Consider the following 26624-nt stretch of genomic DNA (forward strand, 5'->3'; position numbering starts at 1 on the left):
AATCTTGCATGATTTGCTCATGCCTAGAGCATCACTTTTTTTCTGGAGTCACTTTTATTGTCTCTTCATTTGGTAGCTGTATTAGGAACCACCCTTTAAGATGAGGGTCGAGTAAACATGGCTGTGTGTGCAGTCACAAGATATGGGAGGAACCAGGTAGAGACAGGATCTGGGGCTCACACTGCCAAAGTAATGTGGTGGTATCTTCTATGGTTAATCCATACGCTGACACTCCTCATCGTATAAGGGCCAAAAAGCTCTAAGAAGACCCTGCTTCACGCCTCATCCATCTGCTATCTCTTCAACTTCTAAATAACTAAGAGACTAATGAAGTAGCTCCATTTGGTCGGCCACATTGTCCCTGTTTGGCCGTCTGATGCTGATATGTCACTAATATAGACATTAATAAATAGCTAGCCCCCAGAAGGAAATATTTTCAAGGGTCGAAATTGGGATTTGTTCACCAGGATTAAAAAGCAACTCCTGGGTATCCGGCATAATCAGTTAGGCAGGAGCTAATACGTAGCGCACAGCAAATCTAACTTTGCGCAAGATACAAACCTTTTGTCCATTTTATATTATGCAAAATCCTCTAAATGTCCCTTAGGTGAGTTATTTATTCTACTCGATATACAGCCCCAAACATGCACAGTTAATACCACATAGCTAGGGCTGTATGGCACCACTTGCCACACGAGTCAAAGTAGCTCCTGTTAGTTGTTGGCTTAAAGCTAACGAGGCTACCCTTTGGTATAACCAGGAGATAAATAGCTGCAATCTCCTGGGAAATTTCGAACCCTGCCTTAAGCACATTCTCTCCATTGGCCAAAACCAACATATTAGTTGGGAATTTCTTGGGGGCAGGAGGGTTGTCCCAAAAGTTATAGGATCAGTGGAACTTTACCTTGGCACAAGCACCATTTGCCGAAATGCTTGATAGAGCATTAAGAACATTGTCAATATCATTGAAAAACAATAGTCCACATAATTACATAAATTCATTCCTTGAATTACAACTTATGTCTTTGATATAAGTTCCACGAAGCATGGCTGTGTGTGCTCCACTGATGAGATGCTTTTGTTCTCACTCTATTCTTTCAGGATCGCCAAATCGAACCTGGGTCCCTATGTTTAGTACGCAAATTGCTTCATAGCATTGCCCTCCCACTTGGCACAAATATTGATAATTATGTGCCAGGTTTGTCCCTATGGGCTTCTGAACTAAATGTGTTGCTCAGTCACTTCAGGATGGTGTGTGTCACCACAGGAAGAAGGAGCACCTTTGCTACAGAACACCTCATGTCTCACTATAAAACAGGCCATCTTGGCTTCAGAACGTTCCTGTATGTAAAGGAATCACCCTCTCCCTTCCACATTCTTCGCTGGCAGTATAAACATGCTTTGGTGCTTGCAGAAGTGCTTTGAGGTAATAAACCTTAACATATTGCAATAACAATAAAAACCTAAGCCAGTCCACAAGCAAGAGCCTTCACTCGCACCTTTCCAATAATTAAGTACCCCTACGTGCATGTTATTAACAGATACCAGATGCACTGTGTATTTAGTTATTTATGCGTCATCAGGTAATGGTACAGCGCCCTATGGCCAATCATTTCAAAAGATGCTGAGAGTTCAGGGGGTATTTGCATGCATTGATCCAGAGCAGTGACGAGCATTTCCCCAATCTGATTAATTTCTTTCCTGCCTCTTGGCCTAGATCCAGACGGGAAGGGGCTTAATAAGTGACTGGTCTAAAGGACCCAAGGGAGAGTTGGCTTGCCACCACAATTTCAATCCCCGGTCCCGCCGCTTAGAAGCTGGTGGAGTCTGGCATTGAGCACAATATAAATCACCAGTAATAATAATGATCCTTTGATGATTCACTGACCAAATATGGTTTTCGAGTCTGCCATCGTACCATGACGTAGGAGTCGGCGCATCTTTCTTTTATAGGTAGAGTGACGATTGAGCTTTTCGGGACCTCAGGAAATGTGCAGTTGAATGTCAGGCGTTCTTGATGTGTGTGATAGGGGTGACATGACAGCAGGTGGAGGAGACCAAGCATGATCACTTTCGTGTTCCAAAGAATGGTTGGACGGGCATATTTTACAAAGGAGTCTGGACCTTACTTATGTGGGTGCCTTGTAAAGGCGCAAAATTTGTTGAGCAGCATTTAGCAATGTTCCTCTTGCAGGTATGTAAGATCGATAGCGGGGACAACAGTTACACGGTTTGTCGTTAGTGATGATTGTGTTCCTGAAGACAGTCATAGGCTTCTAACAGTGGTCATGGCTAGGAGTATATTGTTCTCATCCAGTGCGATACTAGTTCCTTGTGGAGGCAGATGAGTTCACTGGTTGAGCCTCTGGCTTAGCGAGTCTGCTTTCACATTCTCCCCCCTGAGATGAGCACAACCATCGACAACAGCAGAGTAACGTCTGCCAATACGTGGAGTTTGATCGTTCGAAAATTGAAACATCGGAACCTGGTGCTCCCACCCCTTTCAGTAAAAATAGGCCATTGTTGCTCTACTGATTGCCCTGTTTCATTGCTCAACCCCGGAGAATAGAAGGGTGCTAAATATTGACGCAAATTCCCTTGAATTGAACTTGCCCCTATGAGGATGGAAGGGTGGTTCTCCATTACGTCAATGAGGCTAGGCATTGATAGTCCCACTGATGTCTGCTACCCCTGGATATCCTCATTGATGTAATGGGGATGCAGACAGCTTTTCTCTAAATTATTCTTGACCTGCCACCACTGCACAACCTCCCCTGCGATTGGGGCAGAATTACGTTAATTGATGGGAGGGACAGGACCCAATGCTTGAGAATATGCTTCACCAATGGACATAGGTCTAGCCAAGCCCCAAGTTCCACCGCCTCCCATAACCTGAGGCAAGACCACATAAAGGGTGTGGGCTTCATGGAAAACTCTGTAGGTTAGACAGAAGACAAAGGACTGTGCTTCTGAAAGTGTCCTGAAATGTGCCCCAATGAAACATACATACTGCAGACGTTCCCTAATTCCCCCCATTCAGGAGCAGACATAGCTCCTGGAGAGTACCTACCATCACCTGAGTGTCCTCCACTCCTTTCTTGTATGAAGCTGCATTTATTAACTGGTGCTCCAGGTATGGGTGACCAAATGACCTTGTGCATTATTTATGCCCACTGTGGGGCAGAACCATTATGAGCAGTGTGGAAGCTGCCCGGAACTGACCAACGAAGAAATCATTGATGTGTTACCAGATGGGCATGCAGTCATAAAGATCTTTCATACCAAAAGATCACAGGATGTCAGCCTTGCAGAACAGAGTCATCCAATGCTGCAAATGATTCCATTTCGTACGAGTTCAACCTCTTCATATCCAATATGGGGTGGCGGTCCCCAAAGTTCTATTCCTTGAGAACATTCATTGAATAGAACTCAGTCCCCCATTGCTACAATGGCATTTTCTATAGCAGTGCTGAATTCCGTGCAGTAAAGTTTCCTTCTGGACCAGATTGCTAGGCAATCGACTAAACATGGTCCAGAAATACAGCATACGTTGAAGACGGTGTGTGGTCAAAGGATCGAAAAAAAGGATCGAATGCCATTTTTTTCAAAACCAAAAGGAAGGGAAAAAAAAGTTTCGAATGCTTTTATATTTATTTATTTGTATATTTTTTAGTTTAGTGTGCAAAAAAAAGTTTTTTTTACAAAGGAAAATGGGGGGTTGAGGGAGGGGGGAACCCCACCCCCATAAAAAAAAGCATTCCAAACTTTTTTTTCCAGCACTTTTGGTGTCGAAAAAAAGGCATTCGATCATTTTGTTTTAGATACTTTCACCTATAACCGTTGAAGACTCTACTCTAACTGGTACCCGTGCTTTGTGGTACTCATAGCCCTGTCCTCCAAAAAGGCTACCTCCCAGACCTCTGAAAAAGAAAGAGAGGGATTTCCCAACTAGACCTTTCTGGATAGCTGCCATGGAATAGCCAGAAGCATGAAGCAGGCTTGGAAGGTGAAGACAGGTCTTAGAGCAGAGAGCAGACCATAGAGCAGAGCCAACATTTGGCTTAGGTTTGATAGCCTAAATGAAAGGATACTGGAAACAATAACATGGTGTGGAGACAAACTAAGGATGGTTTTTGCTTTGGTTAAAAGGTATGTGCCTGACGACAACTTATGTAGGTCCTTTTAATGGTGCCATTAATTTCAAAAGAGTAACGCCTTGAGACGCATGGGCTTTCCATCCTTCACCCAGGAGGAACGCAGCAAGGAGGTGATGGTGACAGACCTGTCATCAGAGGCCAGGGAACACACATAAATAAGGTAACATGTGTGCATATCAGCAGGTTATATACATATATGCCCTAACATACAAATGCATGAGACACTCTCCAGAGGGATGAGCTGGGGTCAGATAGTGGGCAGGGGTGAGGAGCAGGAGGCACTCCTTCCCTGAGTAAGCAGTGCGGTTTTAGTCTTGTCTTAACTACTCATGGGCTAGCATCCATGTCAGGTGGAGGTCATTCCAGTGGGGACAGGCAAGCAGGAAGAAGGGCAGAAGTGTGATGAGGCACAGAAGACTGCAGGGGACAGAAAGATGACGGAGACAGAAGGGTCGCAGAGTACGAGTGGACAGAGTACAGAGATGTGCAGTCTGCTGAGGTAGAGGGGGTAAGGCCATGGATAGCACTGTAGATGGCAAGTAGGAACTGAAAGAGAGCGATTGTGCAAGCTTGGTGTCGGCCATCGAAGGTGGAGGAGGATGTGGACAGCGTCAGTAGCACTGTCTTTATTTAGAGGAGCAAAGGAGTAGAGGGGCGGACGAAGGAGATGGCTGGAACAATAAACCCGTTTGCTGAGCACAATGGCAGAGATCAGGGTATTTTTTCTTTATGTTGAGTAGGGTCATCCTGGCAGCAGATAACATAGCCAGGATGAACTGCTTGAGTCTTAAACTGCTGTCACAGAAGACCCCCAAGTCTGTGAGACTTGAAGGATGGAGGGATTGCATCGGGTGGGAAGGAGCTGGGAGAGTGGGTTTAGCATTGCAGGCAGGGGGAAAGATACATTAAATATTTAAGGGATTAAGCAATAGGCAGGATAGAAATATGCAGTGATGAGCTGCTTGGAGGTTACTGGTAATGGGTTCAGACGTAGCAGGTGTGACGGAGGCAAATACTAAGGCAACTTTTTGCGAGCATGGGTCCTTCACCCTCTGAATTGCACATGTAAATTAAACTTTTGAATTGAGTTTTTATAAAATCTTGCCCACTCTCTCATTACCACTGGTTTTATATGATTGCTCCCATGTAGCCATCGAGGTTTACGTCTCATGCTGCGATCCTCAAACCTAGAAGAAGCAGGGAGGCGCTTCTGATGTCAGAAAATCCAAATTTTCTCAAAGATATTCAATGAATTGCTCCACTGCTTCCTTCAGGAAGATGAAGACGAGGATGAAGAGGGAGAGGACGAATAAGAGGTATAAACCTTGCGCTATGTCTTCTAATTGTGAGATTAGATTCTAATCATCTTCTAAACCTCTGCGAGGGAAACAGAGACGTGGGACTCGTGGCAGTCTTGAGATCTCTGTCCCAGGCGTCTCGTTGAGCCCTGCAGCATTAGGTCAGAAAATTCACAGACAGCATAGAATACTATGGGCCTGATTCACAGAAGCATTTTATAATGGCGCAATCCCATAGGAAAACACTCTGTGACTCAGGCCCTATATATGTTCAGAACATTATTAAATAGGTTTTTCACTTTAAGAATGATTCCTGTGGCAGTCCAGGTACATCTTAGCCCCTTGTCTTTGCCTTGGAGGAAGCACCACTTCGCCCCCGCTCCATGAACCCTGTCTGGAAGTTCTTGTATGGTGGCATTTCCCTTTGACCACAAAAGTCACAGCTGTAGACAGAAGATGTTGCATAGAGTTGGTCCAGTTTGCCTGCCGCTTCTAGCTCATCACATACTGTGGGGAATGAAAGCGGAGAGCAGGATCTGTGTCTCTAGGTATTGCCACACCGCTGCTTCGAGCATAACAGGCATTGCAGCTCAGCCCCTCAAAAAACGGACACTACCACCTATTTTTTTTTAAATCGGTTGGGGATTACAGGAAAATGCCAGATCCATAGAATGCCTGTTGCTACTGCCACATCAAGACGTCCATGAGGGTGGAGGGTCCTATTAAGAATCTGGATCAATGGGGTGGAGGTTAAACAAGGTAAGAAGGAGATTTAGGGCCATGATACACAGCATGCCGGCAACATATGTAGACATACTGCACTGGCTAAGGAATGGAATTGTAATGGGTTATTTATAACGCGCTTAATACCCAGAGGTTTCGAAGTGCAGGCCCAGGGATGGAACCTGTGCTGCGCCGCATCGTCTTGCTTCCAAGACGAGCGCGTTGCCCCCGAGCTATCCTCCTGAGACCCGAATGAGCAAGAGGGACAGGGTGGTAAAGCAGACTTGCCAATTTGAACTGGTCACATTCCTACCACAAAGATATTTGAGGTTTGCACCTAAAACAGTCGAGTCAACTCTCAAAATCTCTGAGTGGACGCTCAGGGCAGTCTATTATAAAGCGCTCAGAGTGTGTTACCTTGGGTTGGGAGGATATCAGATTTGGCACAGTATCTTCAATCGACATCCGCAACTTGTGGAACTGTAAAACAAAACTAGATGTTAAAGGCGCAGAACAGTTCAGAAAGACTCTCTTATTATATATGTTAGAGATATAAAGTGAAACAATATTCTTTAGATGGCATTCACAGCCTGCTCATAGAACCTCCGTTGGGCCTCTGAGAAGTGTCCTAGAAATCACACTTGTACTCCTTCATCTCTATCATAAATATCTTACTTCACATTGCTGAGCCAGCTGGCCATCACTACCCAACCTGGGGGAGCCATTACGTCCACTTAAGCCAACAACTATAATCTATCAGCATAACTACCCCAAAATAAGTAAACCATGACCATGACTGCCCATCAACTAAAAGCCATGACCTCCACTAGCCCCAATAACTAAAAGCCATGACCTCCAATAGCCCCAACAAGTAAAAGCCATGACATCCACTAGCCCCAACAACTAAAAGCCATGACCTCCACTAGCCCCAACAATTAAAAGCCATGACCTCCACTAGCCCCAATAACTAAAAGCCATGACCTCCACTAGCCCTATCAACTAAAAGCCATGACCTCCACTAGCCCCAACAACTAAAAGCCATGACCTCCACTAGCCCCAACAAGTAAAAGCCATGGCCTCCACTAGCCCCAACAACTGAAAGCCATGACCTCCACTAGCCCCAACAACTAAAAGCCATGACCTCCACTAGCCCCAACAACTAAAAGCCATGACCTCCACTAGCCCCATCAACTAAAAGCCATGCCCTCCACTAGCCCCAACAACTAAACGCCATGACCTCCACTAGCACCAACAACTAAAAGCCATGACCTCCACTAGCCCCCACAACTAAAAGCCATGACCTCCACTAGCCCCAATAACTAAAATCCATGACCTCCACTAGCCCCATCAACTAAAAGCCATGACCTCCACTAGCCCCAACAAATAAAAGCCATGACCTCCACTAGCCTCAACAACTAAAAGCCATGACCTACAGTAGCCCCATCAACTAAAAGCCATGACCTTCACTAGCCCCAACAACTAAACGCCATGACCTCCACTAGCCCCAACAACTAAAAGCTGTGACCTCCACTAGCCCCAACAACTAAACACCTTGACCTCCACTAGCCCCAACAACTAAAAGCTGTGACCTCCACTAGCCCCAACAACTAAAAGCCAAGACCTCCATTGGCACCAACAACTAAAAGCCATGACCTCCACTAGCCCCAACAACTAAAAGCCATGACCTCCACTAGCCCCAATAACTAAAAGCCATGACATCCACTAGCTCCAACAACTAAAAGCCATGACCTCCACTAGCCCCAACAACTAAAAGCCATGACCTCCACTAGCACCAACAACTAAACGCCATGACCTCCACTAGCCCCAACAACTAAAAGCCATGACCTCCACTAGCCCCAATAACTAAAAGCCATGACCTCCACTAGCCCCATCAACTAAAAGCCATGACCTCCACTAGCCCCAATAACTAAAAGCCATGACCTACACTAGCCCCATCAACTAAAATCCATGACCTCCACTAGCCCCATCAACTAAAAGCCATGACATCCACTAGCCCCAACAAGTAAAAGCCATGACCTCCACTAGCCCCAACAACTGAAAGCCATGATCTCCACTAGCCCCAACAACTAAAAGCCATGATGTCCACTAGCCCCAACAACTAAAAGCCATGACCTCCACTAGCCCCAACAAGTAAAAGCCATGACCTCCACTAGCCCTAACCAATAAAGGCCATGACTTCCACTAGCCTCATCAACTAAAAGCCATGACCTCCACTAGCCCCAACAACTAAAAGCCATGACCTCCACTAGCCCCAACAAGTAAAATCCATGACCTCCACTAGCCCCAACAACTAAAAGCCATAGCCCCAACAACTAAAAGCCATGACTTCCACTAGCCCCAACAACTAAAAGCCATGACCTCAACTAGCCCCAACAACTAAAAGCCATGACTTCCACTAGCCCCAACAATTAAAAGCCATGACCTCCACTAGCCCCAACAACTAAAAGCCATGACCTCCAGTAGCCCAAACAACTAAAAGCCATAGCTTCCACTACCTTCAGAAAGTATACACCATCTGACTCACTGCCTCTTACAACAAGTCATAACCACCACTGCCTCCTTCAATTACAAATGCGGACTATCACAAAACCTGACCATCAGTGTCTCCTACACCTACACACCAGGACTCAAAGCACATGCCTGGAGCATTACTACCCCTCCCCCACAACTGCAGTCAGCAGCCTGATACTGTACGGCAGCCGTCCAGGAAGTGCAGAATGCAGGCTTTCTGTAAAGGTTAATTCATACTCGTGGTGCACTGTTTTAGCACCTGTTGCCAGCAATGCAGCCAGATGCTCCACCACACTGTGTTGCCATGCCCTGGCCACTCTACGCATCCACACGCACAGCATCTGCCTTTCAGCCACGGCCTCTCCACCAAGACATGTAAGCTCTTCTCTGTTTCTCCTCTTCCTCACTTAGGCCGCCATGGAAATAGAATAGGGGCTTCAACTGGAACTTCTTTTGCAATTTCCATGGCAGCCATTTTTGATATGGTATTTTCTTATTGAATGAAGAACCGCTCCAAAGCCTTTTGTTGGAAAAGAAAAAAGTTTGCTAATAGCTGCCAGTTGCTTGTAGCAGATGCTAATGGCAATAATGCCACCAACTACACAACTACACAACACATCTACAAGTCAAGTCTGTCAAAGCGTCATGAAAATCAGGACCTGCCAACAAATATGAGCTATGTCTGCCATCGGTACGGTTGGGGTATATAGTCTGTCAAATTTCCAAGTATGGTGCCATTTGGCCTGACACCTTGAATGCAATGTAGTGTCCCGAGAAGGGTGAGCGTCCTAATGGGGTGCTTGCATTCACAGGATTTCCCAACAATCATACTTCTGCCATATACCAGTAGAAGACCCTTGCATCCGCTCCTAATACCTTCCAGAGTAGGGGTCTGCAACCTGTGGCTCTCCAGATGTTTTTGACTGCGAATCCCATGAACCCTTACCATTGCCTATTCTGTCTAGGACTGATGGGAGTTTTAGTTCTAAACATCTTGAGACCTAAAAGGTGCTGACCACTGCTTAGTTTCACGCTCTAGGATAGGTTACAATGAAATATCCCAATAGGGCTTTGAATAAAACCCAGGAACCTGGCACTGCTATTGATCCCCAAGTTTCAAATCACTCTGTCAGTGCGCTCCCCCAGATTCAAAACCAGAGACAGTCCCAGGGCCAACCACAAAGTCAAGACACGCCCACTACCCACCCTATGCCAAAAAAGGTTGCGCTCAGTCCCAGCTCCAGCAGGGGGGCAAGGCCCCCCAAGGTCACGCCCTGCCCCCCCTAAAACGGAAAACTTGTTAGTGCTGTTAAGCACCACTGGAACCCCAGGGGAACTATGGGGGGGGGTTGCAGGCAGAGGGGATTTAGCAGTTAGCATTCTGAGGGGCTGCACTGCAGGAGGCCCAGCCAGGATTTGTTTGCTTGCCCTGGATAATGATTTATGACCCACAGCCATGAAAGCAGAAATTGAGAGGGAGATGGGGGGCGATTTACACCTCTAAGGAAGGTAGCACACTTGCTCAAGTAGGCAGCCAGCAACTATCTAGCCAAGATCCTGTGTTGCTTATCTTAACTGCACTGTTGATCTTTTTCTTAATTAACATTTTACAACACTTTACATATATAGTATACAATCAACATGTCTTAATGCACTGATGGTCTTACATTTCAAACCACTCCTTTTAGAAGGTAGCTATTTTTTCATACCTATTAAGTTGACTGTTGTTCCCATCATGTTTAATAAGATGGTTAACTGTAGCAAACAAGAAATGACTGGAGATGATGCTTGGACCCAGATTTCCGCACCAGGTGCATAACCAGCTGAGGTACCTGACAAATTGCATTCACTGGAACACAAGCCGCCGCAAGCGTTTTTAGGCCTTGTTGTCCAGCAATTTGGGCAGGGCTGCTCACATTAGTGGCAGGGAGTCCATGGCTGATTTGGAAACAAAGGTATGGAGCCTGGCCAAAGCAATAGCAGTGGTTTTGATTGATTCAGAGGCTTACACCCATCAGACCGTGGACCCTTACAAATTACATTCTAAGTATATATTCTGCTGTATCAACTACTTAAATAGAAGTGAAAAAATAAGATTGTAAGTAAGAATAGTGTGATTCTGGAGGGGAGAGTATAGTAATATCAAAAACTTGTTTGGTGTAAGGCTTTGAATTAGGCTATTAGGTGTAAGCCAGAATGATGGCATTGGACCGCAGATAGGATGGTGAAAGGATGTTTGGAGGGACACACATTTTATCGACACATTTTGTTGTTTACCCATCCATTGCCATGTTAATCCCTATGTCCCACAAACTACCTGCCCCCTCCCGGCTGAAACATACCCTCTTGGGTACTCTTTTGAGCTAGCACTGTCACAAAGTAACATCAAACTGTGTGCTCTATTGGGCCAGCTTGTGTTATATCTAAGCATTCTTTTGAGTGTTTAATGACTTAATTGCCTCTCTAAATGAGCTCCTGTTTTAATAAAAAATATCTTAACAATTTGTTTTCTTTCACTCCATAGATTTAAATGCAATCTGGGTGTCCTCACATGTGTTCCTTGCATTGAAATCCTAAACCAAGCAATCACAAAACCAATCATTTTGACTTTTGTTTATGTATTACACAGGCATTTGACAGACAATGCCATCATATGCCTAGGTACTCCCACCAGTTTCCAAATGTTCCCACCTTATTGTCAGGTTGAACCCTTATGGCAGTGTCTGCCAAATGCCTATCCCATGTGTACTCGAAACACCCAAATTGTTGGCTTTGCCAATGCGTGTTGGTTTCAGTTTGCCCCCCTAAGTGAAAGTATATATGCCCATATATGGGTGCCTTGTTTGCTACGCCTAGAGAATCAAACTGCACCTCACTGACCTGGTCCAACAAGAGCATGACTATAGCAAGTATATGGACCGGTTTCCGATCCTCTTCTCATGCTTACTCACCAGTGGGGTTCTGACCTAAGTAGTATGTATCTTTTTCTGTGTGGAAGCATAGCTCGCCCGGGCAGACCTTTTCATGAAATGAACAGAATGGTACTGACTTGCTAACATCATACTGTTGGAGTAACCATTAACACTGTTTGTATGCAAACAGAATTAATTGTATGGATTGTGGGTCTTGTTTGAAAACTATGATATAACTGATGGGTGTTTAGGCAGTGCCAAAAATTGAAATTATTTACTGTGGGATCCCCCCTGTGACAGAGGGGGGGGGCGGGACTGTAGGATTGTTCCCACCACATCGTCCCCCAAAAACCATTTGCCTTTCAGAGGATTGATCATGAAACCTTGAAAATGACACAACAAAAGAGCATTTCCTATCATGTTGCTAGCACAGTGTAAGTGGTGCACATCTGTTAAACCTAAAAAAAGGGGCGCCAAAATGTTTCCGGCAGAGTGCAATCAGAGGTGGGTTTATCAGTCGGACATGGGTCAAGTGCTGGTGGTTTACCCTTGCGATGCCTTTCTCCTATCAATGTCAGCCAGGGCTGCACAGGCCCTCCCAGTGAGGCCGTATCTTTTTAGCCTTCCGTGGAAGCAGAATATTTAAAACCGGAAGTGATTAGTGATGGGAAAAGGTAACTGCCACTTTTTTTCTTAACATTATATAAGCTTTTAATACGCTATTTAAGTGTGATTGTTGGGTGATTAGAAATTATGGGAGTACAGAACAAACTGTGTGTAACATTGGCCATCATTACAAGGTTGCCGGACCGGAAACAACGGTGCCGGTAAGCTTACCGGCACCGTGGTTACCGGACCGGCAAACTACGAGTCTGCGGCCGGGTGCCGTACCGCCTGCCATGGCAGACCTAGTGGGCAGAACGGCACCCGGCCGCAGACTTACACGGAAGCACCTGCACAGTTATAAACGGTGCCGGTGCATCCATCATCCCCATTGAGTCCTTTTGGACTCAAATGGCAATGGGGATTAACATTTACCACCGCCTCACTTCCTGAAACGCTGGGGTTGTAATCCCCCGGTGATTACGGCAAGTCAGGCTGTGGTAAATCATTACGGGTCCGGCGGCTATCTGCCAGTTTTACCGGCACGGATTCTGCCGCACTCGTAATGAGGGCCAATGACTTATTATGCATTTCATTTACCTTTGTGTCTGTATGAGATTTTTCGTAAATTCCCATTAATTTGCATTCTGGAGGCTTGTAGGCTTCCATTCAGGATGGGCAAAATAAAGCTACAATCAAATCATTTTACCGCCACTTTTTCCACTCTTCAGGACTTTGAATTCAGACTCAAATTCTGGCTTTACCACTCACTTAATCGAGGTGTGGAATCCAGGGCAAATCATTTAATCTCAGTGTGTTTCCTGCCAACATTAGATGCCCCTAGAAGTGATTTAGGTTGCAGTATGAGCTATTAAAAAAAAAGTCCCATCCCACTCATGGTTTATTAGATGGGCAGCGCAGGGGTCAGGGCAGCGCAGGGGTCAGGGCCCGCCAAGGAGACACGCACATATCTTTCTTTGGAAAATATAAGGCCACATTTATTGAACAAAATTGTGACATTCAATAGCAAAGCAAAGTAAACATGTCACACGAGTCGTCATCATGGACAATTGCATATTATAAACAGTATGCACCAGACAATGATGTGTAGGGGTGGCAGGGGAGCAGTGGCTTCTCCATAACTGGGCTTTGCGAATATTGAATAGATAAAAATGGCATAATTTCGCGACCAGCGAAATATGAGGGACAAATGAAAGCGAAGAATCAAATATACCGCTGAGGTTGAAAGCTCTAGTAGAACGAGGAAGATAGGGTGGGTGAAAAAAGATAGAACGTGGAGGATTAGGCGGTGGAATTTGAGAATGCAGAGACTCTGAGAAAAGAGGAAACTGAAAATAAAATGTGGCAGTCATCTGCATAGAAATGATAAGATCAGTGAACAGAGGAAATAGTGTGAGGTGTGGGGGGGGCGTGCCTGACAACACTGCTGCGGCCAGGATTTCTCTTTAGAGGGGTCCCATAGCCTCGAGCGCCGCCCATGTCACCACCGTGCCCCTGCGATTCCATCTTGACTTTAGGTAGCGTCCCCATTATCATGGGGACACTGCTGTGCCTGCAGCGCTGATGTCATCCTCGCAGGCCGCATTGCGTCAAAGGGAGGTGGGGGAGGGGGACTTTTCTTCAACTGGGCTGCTCCGCGGTGGCAACCTGTAGCTTTTCTTTGCCTGGTCTGCTGTGACGAGGTAACCCGGGATTCTGCCGTTTTCTCTCTTCACTCGGGCTACCCAATGGGGCAGTATGGATATTTTCTTCACCAGTCCTTCCTCCGGGGGCACTGCGGGCCCCCCTGCACCTCCTGGACCGCCTGGAAGCCGCAACTCAGGAGGACTTCTACAGCATGCCTGCCTGGCCAGCCATTAGGCGTGCCGACTGTGACTAATTGGAGTTACAAGGATTGTAAAGGCAAACGTCACTGGTTGATTGGGCAAAAGCTATTCTACTTTAGTGGTCCAATCCCTGCTCTTCAACCGAGTGGACTTTGCCCTTCTTATTTTACGCTCAAAGTGCTCTGCTACAGAGAAAGTGGGGGGACAGCACAGAGAGAGAGGGACAGGGAAAATCAAGATGGTGGAAGTCTTCTTCTGTTAACCAGAGCCTTCCTTCCTATCATAATTCTGCCCCATTCCCTTCTCACTAAGAACAAATGCCTTTAGAGATGTAGCACCCTGGTGGGAGGCTACTCCTTTTGTATGAGCTTACTCATTTGCTGCCTGGGCCCAAAACTGCTGCCTTTGGCAGAGTATGTTACCTGCCTTTGCAAAGAGATCAAAGAGTTGGCCCAGCTCACCAGGTTCCTGTCCTGCCATTCAGCTGGCTATTCCCCAGCTGGCCAGAATACACATCAACTTCCACAGCGGAACTGGCTCACAGGAGCTGACACATGTGCGATGTCACTTTGAATGTGGCACCCGTGATTATAAATAGAACCATGCACTATGCCTAATCTCAGGCAGAGCTTTATTTGAGAAGTTATCCTGCCCACAGCATGGGCTACTTATGATCGTAATCGTTTGGCTAAAGGGGTGCATATCTTAAATGCTGCCCCTGTACGGCAGAGACCTTTCTGTCACTGCTGCTGTCACATGGGCATTGTGACCCCTGGATCTACTTTGTGCCATGGGTTCAGCAAGCGCTGTGACTCAGGATGCTGATGCAGCAGGCCACAGATACATAATATGCTTTTTGGAGTTTTAGAGTTAAGTAAGGAATTAAAAGGGGAAAGGTTTGCAAAATAAGAGAAGGAAGGGAATCGCAGGGTGCCGCCGTAGGATGTTCTCGAGTAACAAATATTGATGTGGCAGTATCAGATAGCAGAGAAAAGGGGGAAGTTATTAAGGAGGTGGAGTAGCAGACACCAACGACCCGGAGGAGAAGGAGAAGAACATTCATTAAGAGAAGGCAGGACAGAGTAGAGCAATGAGATGAATGCACAATAATTAAATGATCGCGTGGGCCTCCTGGGCCCAGTGCTATAGAATCTGTGATGGGTATAGTCTGCATCGCAATGATGACCGTCCTCTAGAATATGTGATAGGCATACTCTACAGTGCAATGATAGCACCAATCTAGAATCTGCGATGGGTATAATCTGCATCGCAATGATGACCATGCTCTAGAATATGTGATAGGCACACTCTGCAGTGAAATGATAGCACCAATCAAAAATGTGCAGTAGCTATATTCTGCATCGCAATGATGACCATGCTCTAGAATATGTGATAGGCATACTCTGCAGTGCAATGATAGCACCAATCTAGAATGTGTAGTGGGTATATTCGGTTCTAGGTCAAAGTTTCGAATGCAAAGGATCGAATTACCAAAGGGTCGAATCAAAAGGTCTTTTTGTTATTTTTTTTTTGGGGGGGTCACCCCCCAAACCCTTTTTTTGGTGGTAAAAACCATGTTTTTTCCAAAACGGAAACCCAAAAAAATATTATAAAAAAAAAAAATGACCCTTTTGTTTTAGGTCAAATTGACTCGACCCTATGGCATTCGATCCTTTTGGATTCAAAGCTTTAACCGGACACCGGTATATTCTGCATCGCAATGATGACCATGCTCTAGTATATGTGATAGGCTTACTCTGCAGTGCAATGATAGCACCAATCTAGAATCTGCAATGGGTATAATCTGCATCGCAATGATGACCATGCTCTAGAATATGTGATAGGCTTACTCTGCAGTGCAATGATAGCACCAATCTAGAATCTGCAATGGGTATAATCTGCATCGCAATGATGACCATGCTCTAAGATATGTGATAGGCTTACTCTGCAGTGCAATGATAGCACCGATATAGAATGTGTGGTGGGTATATTCTGCATCGCAATGATGCCCATGCTCTAGAATACATAATGGGTATAGTGCAGTGAAGGCAGTGCTGTGGAAATTATGATAGGTATAGACTACAGCATAATGGACAGGCTCTAGAATATTTAATGGGAATATTCTGCAGCACACTGATGACCGTTCTCTAGAAGACATGATGGTAAGGCTGCACCACAATACCGGTCATGCTCGGGAGTGTGTGATGGGTTTAACCGTCTGTACAATGATGGGCATGTGTCATGCACACACGGTCGCTTGTAAAGTCCCGAACTCACCCAAGGACACATATCAGGTCACGATCACACACACATCCCGTATGCATGTACTGCGGAATGGGGCACTTCTGGCATGCAGCACCGGAAACAGCCGTCTGTCCCCCGGGAGACAACGTTGCGCGGCGCTCAGGCAACCACCACGCCCCCAGCAATAGCACCGGCTCCAATTGGCCACAGTGATCAATGGTAGGCGTTGCGCCCCGTAACCTCAAGACTCACGTGACGCGTCACACAAACTATGGGATCACGTGACTTGTTTTGCATCATAAAACGAACGCCAATCAATCAAACAGCGCTTCTCAGCTGTTCTCTTACAGCACCAGGCGTTTTTTCCTAGTTCATGTTGCTCTACTCTGTCTTCGACCCTCGGATCTTGTTGTAAGGACTTCTTTTGCCTCTAGCTTGGTACCGTGCATGGTCTTTTGGATTTCCTGGTATTTAGACCTCGGACTGCTCACGGACTGTTTCTGGAACTCCCCTTTGCTCAGTTGAAACCGGAACTCTTTTGCCTTGTATTCTAGCATTCCTCGACCATCCCGACCTTCCATCTAGTCTTCAGGTGCTTCCAGTGTGGTAGTTCTACCTCATCTCTCCTCTCCCTTGGCTCCTCTGCTATCTACCCACTGATGGAACAGGTATTAACTCCACTTCCTGCATTCCATCTAGTGGCTTATCGTAGGTGACATTCCTTCTATAGAGAAAGTGCCTTGCATTTCATTACCTGTTCATTTAACCTGATCATTCCCTTTCAGCAGCCATCCGGATGACCTGGGTATCCTGTTCTTGCCACTTGTGGCCCTAATCCTCGAACAGCAAGTGTTTACTGTCTTGCTGTTGGTTGCTTATGGACGGAGGTATTCTTGTTCCTCGCGATCCTCGAGTCTTGACAGCATGCTCTAGAATATGTGATGGGTATGTTCTGCAGCGCAATTATGGCATTGCCTTAGAATCCTGGATGGGTATAGTCTGCATCGCAGCAGTGGCGGTAATCCTCTAGAGTACACAATGGGAATAGCCTGGACCACAGTGATGTGCGTGCTCTAGCATATGTGATAGATATAGCCTTCTGCACAAATATGGCCATGCTTTAGAATACGTATTTGCATTTATTTGAAGAGCAGGAATGTCAATTTGGAACATCGCGTGACTTACAACAACACATTGACCAATGGCATTTCCCGGATGGGTGCCTGTGCAATAGCACAGCGATGAGAACAAGTGGTAAGCCAGTTTACGAGGCTCTGACCAAAGTAGACATAGACCAGGTGGAAACAAAATAACCAAACTAAATATAAGACTTACAAAGGTAACATTAACCTACGGGGCAAGTGCACCAAACTAAAGCGGAGTACTGTACAAATATACACAATTATATTGCTTATTACGCTGCACTGGAAGTAGTGAGGGGGTCAGATAGTGAGGATGGGAGAGAGTGCAGGTGGAGCAAACACTTTGGCAGGTAAGTGACATTTAAGCCAAGCTTTGAAGAGATCCATAGTCAGAATGGCTTTGATTGTGATGGTGGCTTCCAATGCAGTGAGTATGATAGGATATATGATATGGCATTTATAACGCGCCTATACACAAGAGTTTTAAGGTGCAAGGGATAAAGAGCAGCAGCAAGAAGAGGCACGGGCCCATTGGACAGAGAGGTTTATTGCAGAGGATTGCCGTAAGCAGGAAGGTGGTGAGCATACCGAGATAAAATCAGCCCAGCTCTGAGGAGCAAGACCATGGATAGCTTCGTAAACTAGGCGAAGGAACTTTAAAAGGGAGCAGTTATGCCTGGAGGGCCAGCAAGCATGAGTGCAGTCTTGGTGGAGTGTTTACTATGAAAGCCCGATTTAAGTGGATCTCCAAGGCCATTATCCTCAAGGTACTTAGTGGTATGGTTATGGACCACCCGCTCATGGACCATTGAATAATGGAGTACGAGTGAAACTGGGCAATAGTTCACTGGGATGTTTGGGTCAGCAGAGAGCTTCTTCAAAAGAGGCAGGCCAATTACAGATTTGAAGGAGGCAGTAAAAAGTCCAGCGGAGAAATACATATTTATGAGCTCACAGAGGTAACTGAGACTAGGTGTTTGGCCGTTTAAGGAGCGAACGGGTCGATAGGAGCACAAGATGGGTTGGAGCTGCAAATGATGGTTGTTAATTCGGAGAGCTAGGGGAGAAGTAGTTCAGTAGAAGGGCTAGGTGGATAGGTGGTGGATAGAAGGAGGATCAGGAAGTGAGAAAGAAGGGCAATGAGTGTCATGAATTTTATAGATTGTAAAGGAAAGGTAGTGATCAAAGTCATTAGCAGAGTGGAAGGAGGCAATATATATTGGCTTGGGAGATGTATGCAAAGCTTGGCGGGTAGATGAAAGTTTCTGGTGGCGATTGCACTTTTTGACAGCTTTTGTGGATTTGCCAGAGGTGGGAGCAGCGAGATAATGTTTGTAGGCTAGGAGTAGGGTGGAAGCCTGTGATTTGCACCAGCATCATAGTTGTGACAGTCTCGAACCCCGAGGTGATCCAGAGCCGGGAACAGGAAGGTGTGCATGTGATTGCAGGATAGTGTTGGCCAAAGAGAGTCATTAGTGCATAGTGAAAGTCAGTAAAAGCATGGCCAATGGAAAAGGTCTGAATATTGGAGAGAAAGGAGCGAGGTATGTGATGGGTATAGTCTGCGGCACAATGATGGCCATGTCCGACAGCACTTTATGGGTGTAGTCTGCAGTGCAATGATGGCCAAGCTCTTCAATATATAATGTGTACGATCTGCAGCACAATGATGGCATGCTGTACATTATGTGATGGGTCTATAGACTGCAACCCCATGGTCAGGCCCTAGAATACGTGAAGAATATAGTCTACAGCACACCGGTGGCCATGCTCTAAAATACGTGATGTGTATAGCAGAGGCGTTGCTAGCAGGGGATTAAGGGGGCTATAGTCCCAGGTCTTTTGGTTGTAGCCCCGGATAGAAGCTCAGGGCCTACAACCAAAAGTCTAGCTAGCCCTGAGTCCCAACAGTCCCGACATTAGCCTAGCCCCGGATCTTTTCCAGACCTACCAACACCCCTGCTGCAAAGACTGCAGCACAATTATGGAAACGCTGTAGATTTCATGATGGGTACAGTTTACAGCACAATGAGGTCATGCTCTAGAATACGTGACAGATAGTTCCCTAAACGGGTGCTGTTTTGGAGGGTTGGGGGAACGCAGTGCTGGTGTGCTTGAAGTCCGTTTTCAAAGCACTGGGCGGCGCTGGGCTACGCTCTAAAGTTACAGGGGTTTTTTTTTATTGAAAAAAAGAGACACGATTAGCACCCCTGTAGGAAATGATTGGGTGCTAAAGTGAGGGGAAGGGGGAGCTGGGAAAGGAATGAAAGGGGGTGCTTGCTAACCATGGTGCTCAGAACATAGGCTTGTACCAATCCATACAGCCCGCGTTCCAGGCATCCCCGGGTGCTAATGGTCTAGTCACATAGCAATTGCATCAGAAACAAGAGAACGGTTAATTAACCGTAACATAAAGAATCCTTCGGTCTTTTGGGGACAGAGATACGGTTACCAATCATAAATGAATGCACATTGGAATGATTCAGTACCTCATCTGTTAACCTCTTCAAGGCCAGGCTGTCCGAGAGGCTCTCGTGGCTTTGATGTCCCGCTAGAAGGTTCTTGCGTCGCTCGTTGAGCATGTCTTCACGAGCTTTCAGACTGGAGAAGCTCATGTGTGGGTCTTTCCACTGATGACCAGTCCCAGCCGCAGCACAGCCAAAAGTAGCCCGAGAAAAAATTAATAAAAAATCTATTAGCAAATCGATGAGAGCAGCTGACCGCAAACAGACACAGACCGATGGACCTAAATTGCATTCCAGAGGGGGAACAATAGGTGCTGGAACTGTGCCTCTGGCGCTCTTAAAGAACCAGACTAGATTTCAGTTAGTATCATGGATAGTAATAAACACGACCAAATACACACTGTAGTATAAAAGTAGATTGCAGCTTGGAGAACAGTGCAATTACATATTGGTACCAGATGCAGAACAAGGGCGGTTTTCCATGTGTATCGTGCAAACAAAAGCAACAAATTGAAAAGATTGGCAGCTCAGATATGACCGCGGCAGATAAACGACAGATTTAGAGAGCGGCGTGTCCTTTGGCATTTGAAGCAGTGTATGCCTAGGAGTTTGGTATCAAGTGGTAGCCATAATATCAGGTGCCATCACCAGTCAACCAAGGGCCATATGGAACACAAATCCTATCAATCAAGATCCAGATCGTCCAGTCGCCATTTCACCCTATGTCCCTTCGGCCAAGATCCATACCGGAAAATAGTCTTATCAACCAATATTCGTACCTACCAAGAAAGGAGCCCACTAGGGAAGTAGGTGAATACCTTATGGTGCAGGACTGGCCCTCAGCTCTTCATAGGGTACAGTACAGTACACCTATCAGGCACCATGAACAGTTGAAACCCCGGGAGGGGGCACTGTGCGATGAGAGCCCTGTCACATCTGAGTCAAGGGCAAAACACTGCACCACATGCTCACAGTGATAAACTGTTTTTTATGGTGGAAACCCTTCACAAACGTATTTCCAGGGTCCCCTCAGTTACACAAATTGGAACCAGTTAGTCAACCCTTCAAAACATTTATAAAATAAGAGTAAAGAGTCATTAACTAGATGACTCCATGGTTTGCCTGTGTCCCCATGGTGCCCTATTGTGAGTTCCATGTGTTAATAACCCCACCAAAAATATTGCCATACAAAAATACGCCATATTTTTACGGTGATATTAAGGCATGGAACCTGCGGGGGACACCCCCGCTACTCCCCTATTATTTTATCTCCGCAACCCCGCTCCCAGAAAATCCTAATATTGTCCCCACTAAAAATATCCCCCCCCAGCGATCTACTTTGGTCACCCTCCAGCCTGGCTTTTGTTAGACCTATCCAAGGTTTTGTGTTAGAGCAACAAAAAATGTTCTATTGATCTATGCATCAATGTGTTTTTGCTGTTTACATGTCTGAATGTGAAATAATGAATATTTTGTATAATGCAATATAATGCAATGTTTGTATCATTTACAGGTCTATGCGACCTTTGTTTGTTTAATAATGAAAATTTGACTGAGGAGAAAAAATAAAAAAGACTCCCAGTCTTATATCAATTAAGTGTTTTGTGGTATACACTCTTTCTCCCTGGTACCTCTCCATCTTTCCTTTGGATTTATACGAATAAGTACCATAACAAAGGATTAGATATATAACAAATTTTATTTGCATTTTAATAACTTGCAATCAGCTTTGACTGTTTCAGCCAGGACCACCCCCCTTGTGTTTTCTTGCTAATGACAGCCCTTAGTCCTGTGCGTAGTTTGGGCTTTCCCTCCCGTATATTCTCCCACTAAAAATATCGCCTGTGGCCGTTCCTGACGACCATATATACAGCGATATTTTTGGTGGGGATAATATTACCTGATACCCTATCGTGATGAGGAAGATAGACGATATTGTAAAATGGAAAACGTTAATTTCTGCAAGTTCTGCGTTACAAAAATCAACAACTAGATAGGGAACTCCTAAACCAGTGATCATGGTTAACCCCAACACAATCCCAACATCCGGTGATTGGAAAGGTCCCTGTTCCCAACCCCCACCAGCACTATTCATGACTTGGATCCATCTGTCCTGTATGGATCCTATTGCACATCTGACCAGCCGCGAGCTTGTACACACACCTGCAAGAATACTAATAAGAGCTTCCTGACAGCTTCCGCCATTTTCTTTTTCAAGTTCTGTGTTCACTGGAAACTTAGAGCAGCGGATGAAGGCTCAATGTATGCTATTCTCAGGCACATGGTGCAGTCTGGTAGTTGAACACATCGACTGACTTGTATGGGTGAATTAGAAACCTTTTTAAAACAAATAATGTTTTCTCCAAATTCGAATATTGATTTATAATGCAAGCAAGCAGGAAATCTCACGTGAGAGACTGGTTACAAAACTGTCATTTGGGGTCTCGCTCTCGCATGATGGATTTAAACCATTTTTCTTTCCACTTTTCATCTTCCTGAAACCTACATGACAAGGTTTCCTAATAAGCATGTCTGCAGGATCTGCATAAAGTTCAGATTTCACATCATTGGAAGGCACCAGGTGGGTGCGGCTTAGGCCAGGTGACCTAGATCCACTTGCATCTGCTCCCCATCTGCAAAGGAAAAGAGGCTGGAGGGCTCCTTAAGTAGGGAAAAAGAGCAGCAACCTGGAAGGCACCAGGTGGGCGGGGCTTGCTAAGTCAGGAAAAAGAGCGGCAACCTGGAAGGCACCAGGTGGGCAGGGCTTGCTAAGTGGGGGAAAAGAGCAGCAACCTGGTAGGTGCCAGGTGCGTGCGGCTTAGGCCAGGTGACCTAGATCCACTTGCACCTGCTCCCCATCTGCAAAGGAAAAGAGGCTGGAGGGCTCCTTAAGTAGGGGAAAAGAGCAGCAACCAGGAAGGCACCAGGTGGGCGGGGCTTGCTAAATGGGGGAAAAGAGCAAAACCTGACAGGCACCAGGTGGGCGGGGCTTGCTAAGTGGGGAAATATAGCAACAACCTGGAAGGCGTCATGCGGGTGGGGCTTAGGCCAGGTGACATAGATCCACTTGAACCTGCTCCCTATCTGCAGAGGAAAAGAGGCTGGAGGGCTCCTTAAGTAGGGAAAAAGAGCAGCAACCAGGAAGGCACCAGGTGGGCGGGGCTTGCTAAGTCAGGAAAAAGAGCGGCAACCTGGAAGGCACCAGGTTGGCAAGGCTTGCTAAGTGGGGGAAAAGAGCAGCAACCTGGTAGGTGCCAGGTGGGCGGGGCTTAGGCCAGGTAAACTAGATCCACTTGCATTTGCTCCCCATCTGCAAAGGAAAAGAGGCTGGAGGGTTCCTTAAGTAGGGAAAAAGAGCAGCAACCAGGAAGGCAACGGCTGGGTGGGGCTTGCTAAGTGGGGAAAAAGAGCGGCAACCTGGAAGGCACCAGGTGGGCGGAGCTTGCTAAGTGGGGAAAAAGAACGGCAACCTGGAAGGCGCCAGGTGGGCAGGGCTTGCTAAGTGGGGAAAAAGAGCAGCAACCAGGAAGGCACCAGGTGCGTGCGGCTTAGGCCAGGTGACCTAGATCCACTTGCACCTGCTCCCCATCTGCAAAGGAAAAGAGGCTGGAGGGCTCCTTAAGTAGGGGAAAAGAGCAGCAACCAGGAAGGCACCAGGTGGGCGGGGCTTGCTAAATGGGGGAAAAGAGCAAAACCTGACAGGCACCAGGTGGGCGGGGCTTGCTAAGTGGGGAAATATAGCAACAACCTGGAAGGCGTCATGCGGGTGGGGCTTAGGCCAGGTGACATAGATCCACTTGAACCTGCTCCCTATCTGCAGAGGAAAAGAGGCTGGAGGGCTCCTTAAGTAGGGAAAAAGAGCAGCAACCAGGAAGGCACCAGGTGCGCAGGGCTTGCTAAGTGGGGAAAAAGAGCAGCAACCAGGAAGGCACCAGGTGGGCGGTGGGTTGCTAAGTGGGGAAAAAGAGCAGCAACCTGGAAGGCACCAGGTGGGCGGGGCTTGCTAAGTGAGGAAAAAGAGCAGCAACCTGGAAGCACCAGGTGGGCGGGGCTTAGGCCAGGTAAACTAGATCCACTTGCATCTGCTCCCCATCTGCAAAGGAAAAGAGGCTGGAGGGCTCCTTAAGTAGGGAAAAAGAGCAGCAACCAGGAAGGCACCAGGTGGGCGGTGGGTTGCTAAGTGGGGAAAAAGAGCGGCAACCTGGAAGGCACCAGGTGGGCGGGGCTTGCTAAGTCAGGAAAAAGAGCGACAACCTGGAAGGCACCAGGTGGGCAGGGCTTGCTAAGTGGGGGAAAAGAGCAGCAACCTGGTAGGTGCCAGGTGGGCGGGGCTTAGGCCAGGTAAACTAGATCCACTTGCATTTGCTCCCCATCTGCAAAGGAAAAGAGGCTGGAGGGTTCCTTAAGTAGGGAAAAAGAGCAGCAACCAGGAAGGCAACGGCTGGGTGGGGCTTGCTAAGTGGGGAAAAAGAGCGGCAACCTGGAAGGCACCAGGTGGGCGGAGCTTGCTAAGTGGGGAAAAAGAACGGCAACCTGGAAGGCGCCAGGTGGGCAGGGCTTGCTAAGTGGGGAAAAAGAGCAGCAACCAGGAAGGCACCAGGTGCGTGCGGCTTAGGCCAGGTGACCTAGATCCACTTGCACCTGCTCCCCATCTGCAAAGGAAAAGAGGCTGGAGGGCTCCTTAAGTAGGGGAAAAGAGCAGCAACCAGGAAGGCACCAGGTGGGCGGGGCTTGCTAAATGGGGGAAAAGAGCAAAACCTGACAGGCACCAGGTGGGCGGGGCTTGCTAAGTGGGGAAAAAGAGCAGCAATCTGTAACACGCCAGGTAGGCGGGGCTTGCTAAGTGGGGAAATATAGCAACAACCTGGAAGGCGTCATGCGGGTGGGGCTTAGGCCAGGTGACATAGATCCACTTGAACCTGCTCCCTATCTGCAAAGGAAAAGAGGCTGGAGGGCTCCTTAAGTAGGGAAAAAGAGCAGCAACCAGGAAGGCACCAGGTGCGCAGGGCTTGCTAAGTGGGGAAAAAGAGCAGCAACCAGGAAGGCACCAGGTGGGCGGTGGGTTGCTAAGTGGGGAAAAAGAGCAGCAACCTGGAAGGCACCAGGTGGGCGGGGCTTGCTAAGTGAGGAAAAAGAACAGCAACCTGGAAGCACCAGGTGGACGGGGCTTAGGCCAGGTAAACTAGATCCACTTGCATCTGCTCCCCATCTGCAAAGGAAAAGAGGCTGGAGGGCTCCTTAAGTAGGGAAAAAGAGCAGCAACCAGGAAGGCACCAGGTGGGCGGTGGGTTGCTAAGTGGGGAAAAAGAGCGGCAACCTGGAAGGCACCAGGTGGGCGGGGCTTGCTAAGTCAGGAAAAAGAGCGACAACCTGGAAGGCACCAGGTGGGCAGGGCTTGCTAAGTGGGGGAAAAGAGCAGCAACCTGGTAGGTGCCAGGTGGGCGGGGCTTAGGCCAGGTAAACTAGATCCACTTGCATCTGCTCCCCATCTGCAAAGGAAAAGAGGCTGGAGGGTTCCTTAAGTAGGGAAAAAGAGCAGCAACCAGGAAGGCAACGGCTGGGTGGGGCTTGCTAAGTGGGGAAAAAGAGCGGCAACCTGGAAGGCACCAGGTGGGGGGAGCTTGCTAAGTGGGGAAAAAGAACGGCAACCTGGAAGGCGCCAGGTGGACAGGGCTTGCTAAGTGGGGAAAAAGAGCGGCAACCTGGCAGGCACCAGCTGGGTGGGGCTTAGGATGGGGTTTATTTTTATATTAACTTTACTCCGATAGGTTTTATTTGCCAGAACTTTAATATAACTTCTTTCTCGTGTCTTTCTCTAAACTCCTAACCCAGGTCGGGGATCCTTTGTTTGTCCTTTTGGCAGGCTTCTGCCAAGAAGCCCTCCTTTCGACGCCACTGAGTCTGGGGTGGGTCCGTTGTGTGGGAGAGGGAGTAGGAACCCTGGACAGGGTGCCTCCACAACTCATGTCGCACTGTATCCTGATAGGCTGGAGGGTCTCCCGCCAAGATGATCACTCCACTGTGTGAATGACAGGTAGGCTGTTTGAATGGGGCTCCTTTTGCATAAAAGTAGGGTCCTGGGGACTGGAAGAGCAAGACGTTGCCACTGGAACTAAGAAGCCAAAGAGGAGAGAAGCCAAAGACATCTGCAACGACTGAACCACCGGTGAAGCCCTGCTGCAGCGTCTCACCACTTTTCTCCACACGACGAGAGGAGATCTTCATCCTTCTTCCCTTGAGCTGGTGGGGCCAACCAGTTTGCCAATCGCCTTCCTGGACCTGCCTTGGTCGAATCGCCAGTACCCAGTACTCGGAGGCCGGATAGCCAGGCGCCAGTCCACCCAGACTGCGATTTAAAGGAGCGTAACTTTTATTCGTTGGGCAGCACCGCAGCTGGTTTCATCCCTGGGTAGTGCAGTAACTCGAACCTTCCTCCATGACGAGAGCCTCTCTTCCTCTGCTGGATCCCCCGAACTGCAGGAACTACTAGGAACAAACGCCACCGCAGGAGCCACTTCTTCATTTTAAAGATACATTGTTCCGCCAGACCACCCTTTCTTCGCGGTAGAAATAAAGGTGTTTTAAATCCTTTACCTACCTGTTGGGTTGACCAGGTGACCTAGATCCACTTGCACCTGCCCCTCATCTGCAAAGGAAAAGAGGCTGGAGGGCTCCTTAAGTCGGGAAGCAGAGTGGCAACC

The 26624-nt window shown here is 47.2% G+C and overlaps 1 protein-coding gene across 1 annotated transcript in view; it reads right to left on the reverse strand.

Annotated features, from left to right (window-relative positions):
• Positions 1-16485, reverse strand: part of LOC138550118 (uncharacterized) — a 494885-nt gene extending 478400 nt beyond the window's left edge. The window contains exons 1-2 of the mRNA XM_069642386.1: positions 16350-16485; positions 6596-6658 (exon numbers count right to left, since the gene is read on the reverse strand). Of these exons, the coding sequence (XP_069498487.1) occupies positions 6596-6658; positions 16350-16361 (75 nt within the window). The 5' untranslated portion in view covers positions 16362-16485. The remainder of the gene's footprint in view (positions 1-6595; positions 6659-16349) is intronic.
• Between the last annotated feature and the right edge of the window lie 10139 nt (positions 16486-26624).

Source organism: Ambystoma mexicanum, chromosome 1q (assembly GCF_040938575.1).
Source record: "Ambystoma mexicanum isolate Mex_15411 chromosome 1q, UKY_AmexF1_1, whole genome shotgun sequence".
Classification (NCBI taxonomy): Eukaryota; Metazoa; Chordata; class Amphibia; order Caudata; family Ambystomatidae; genus Ambystoma; species Ambystoma mexicanum.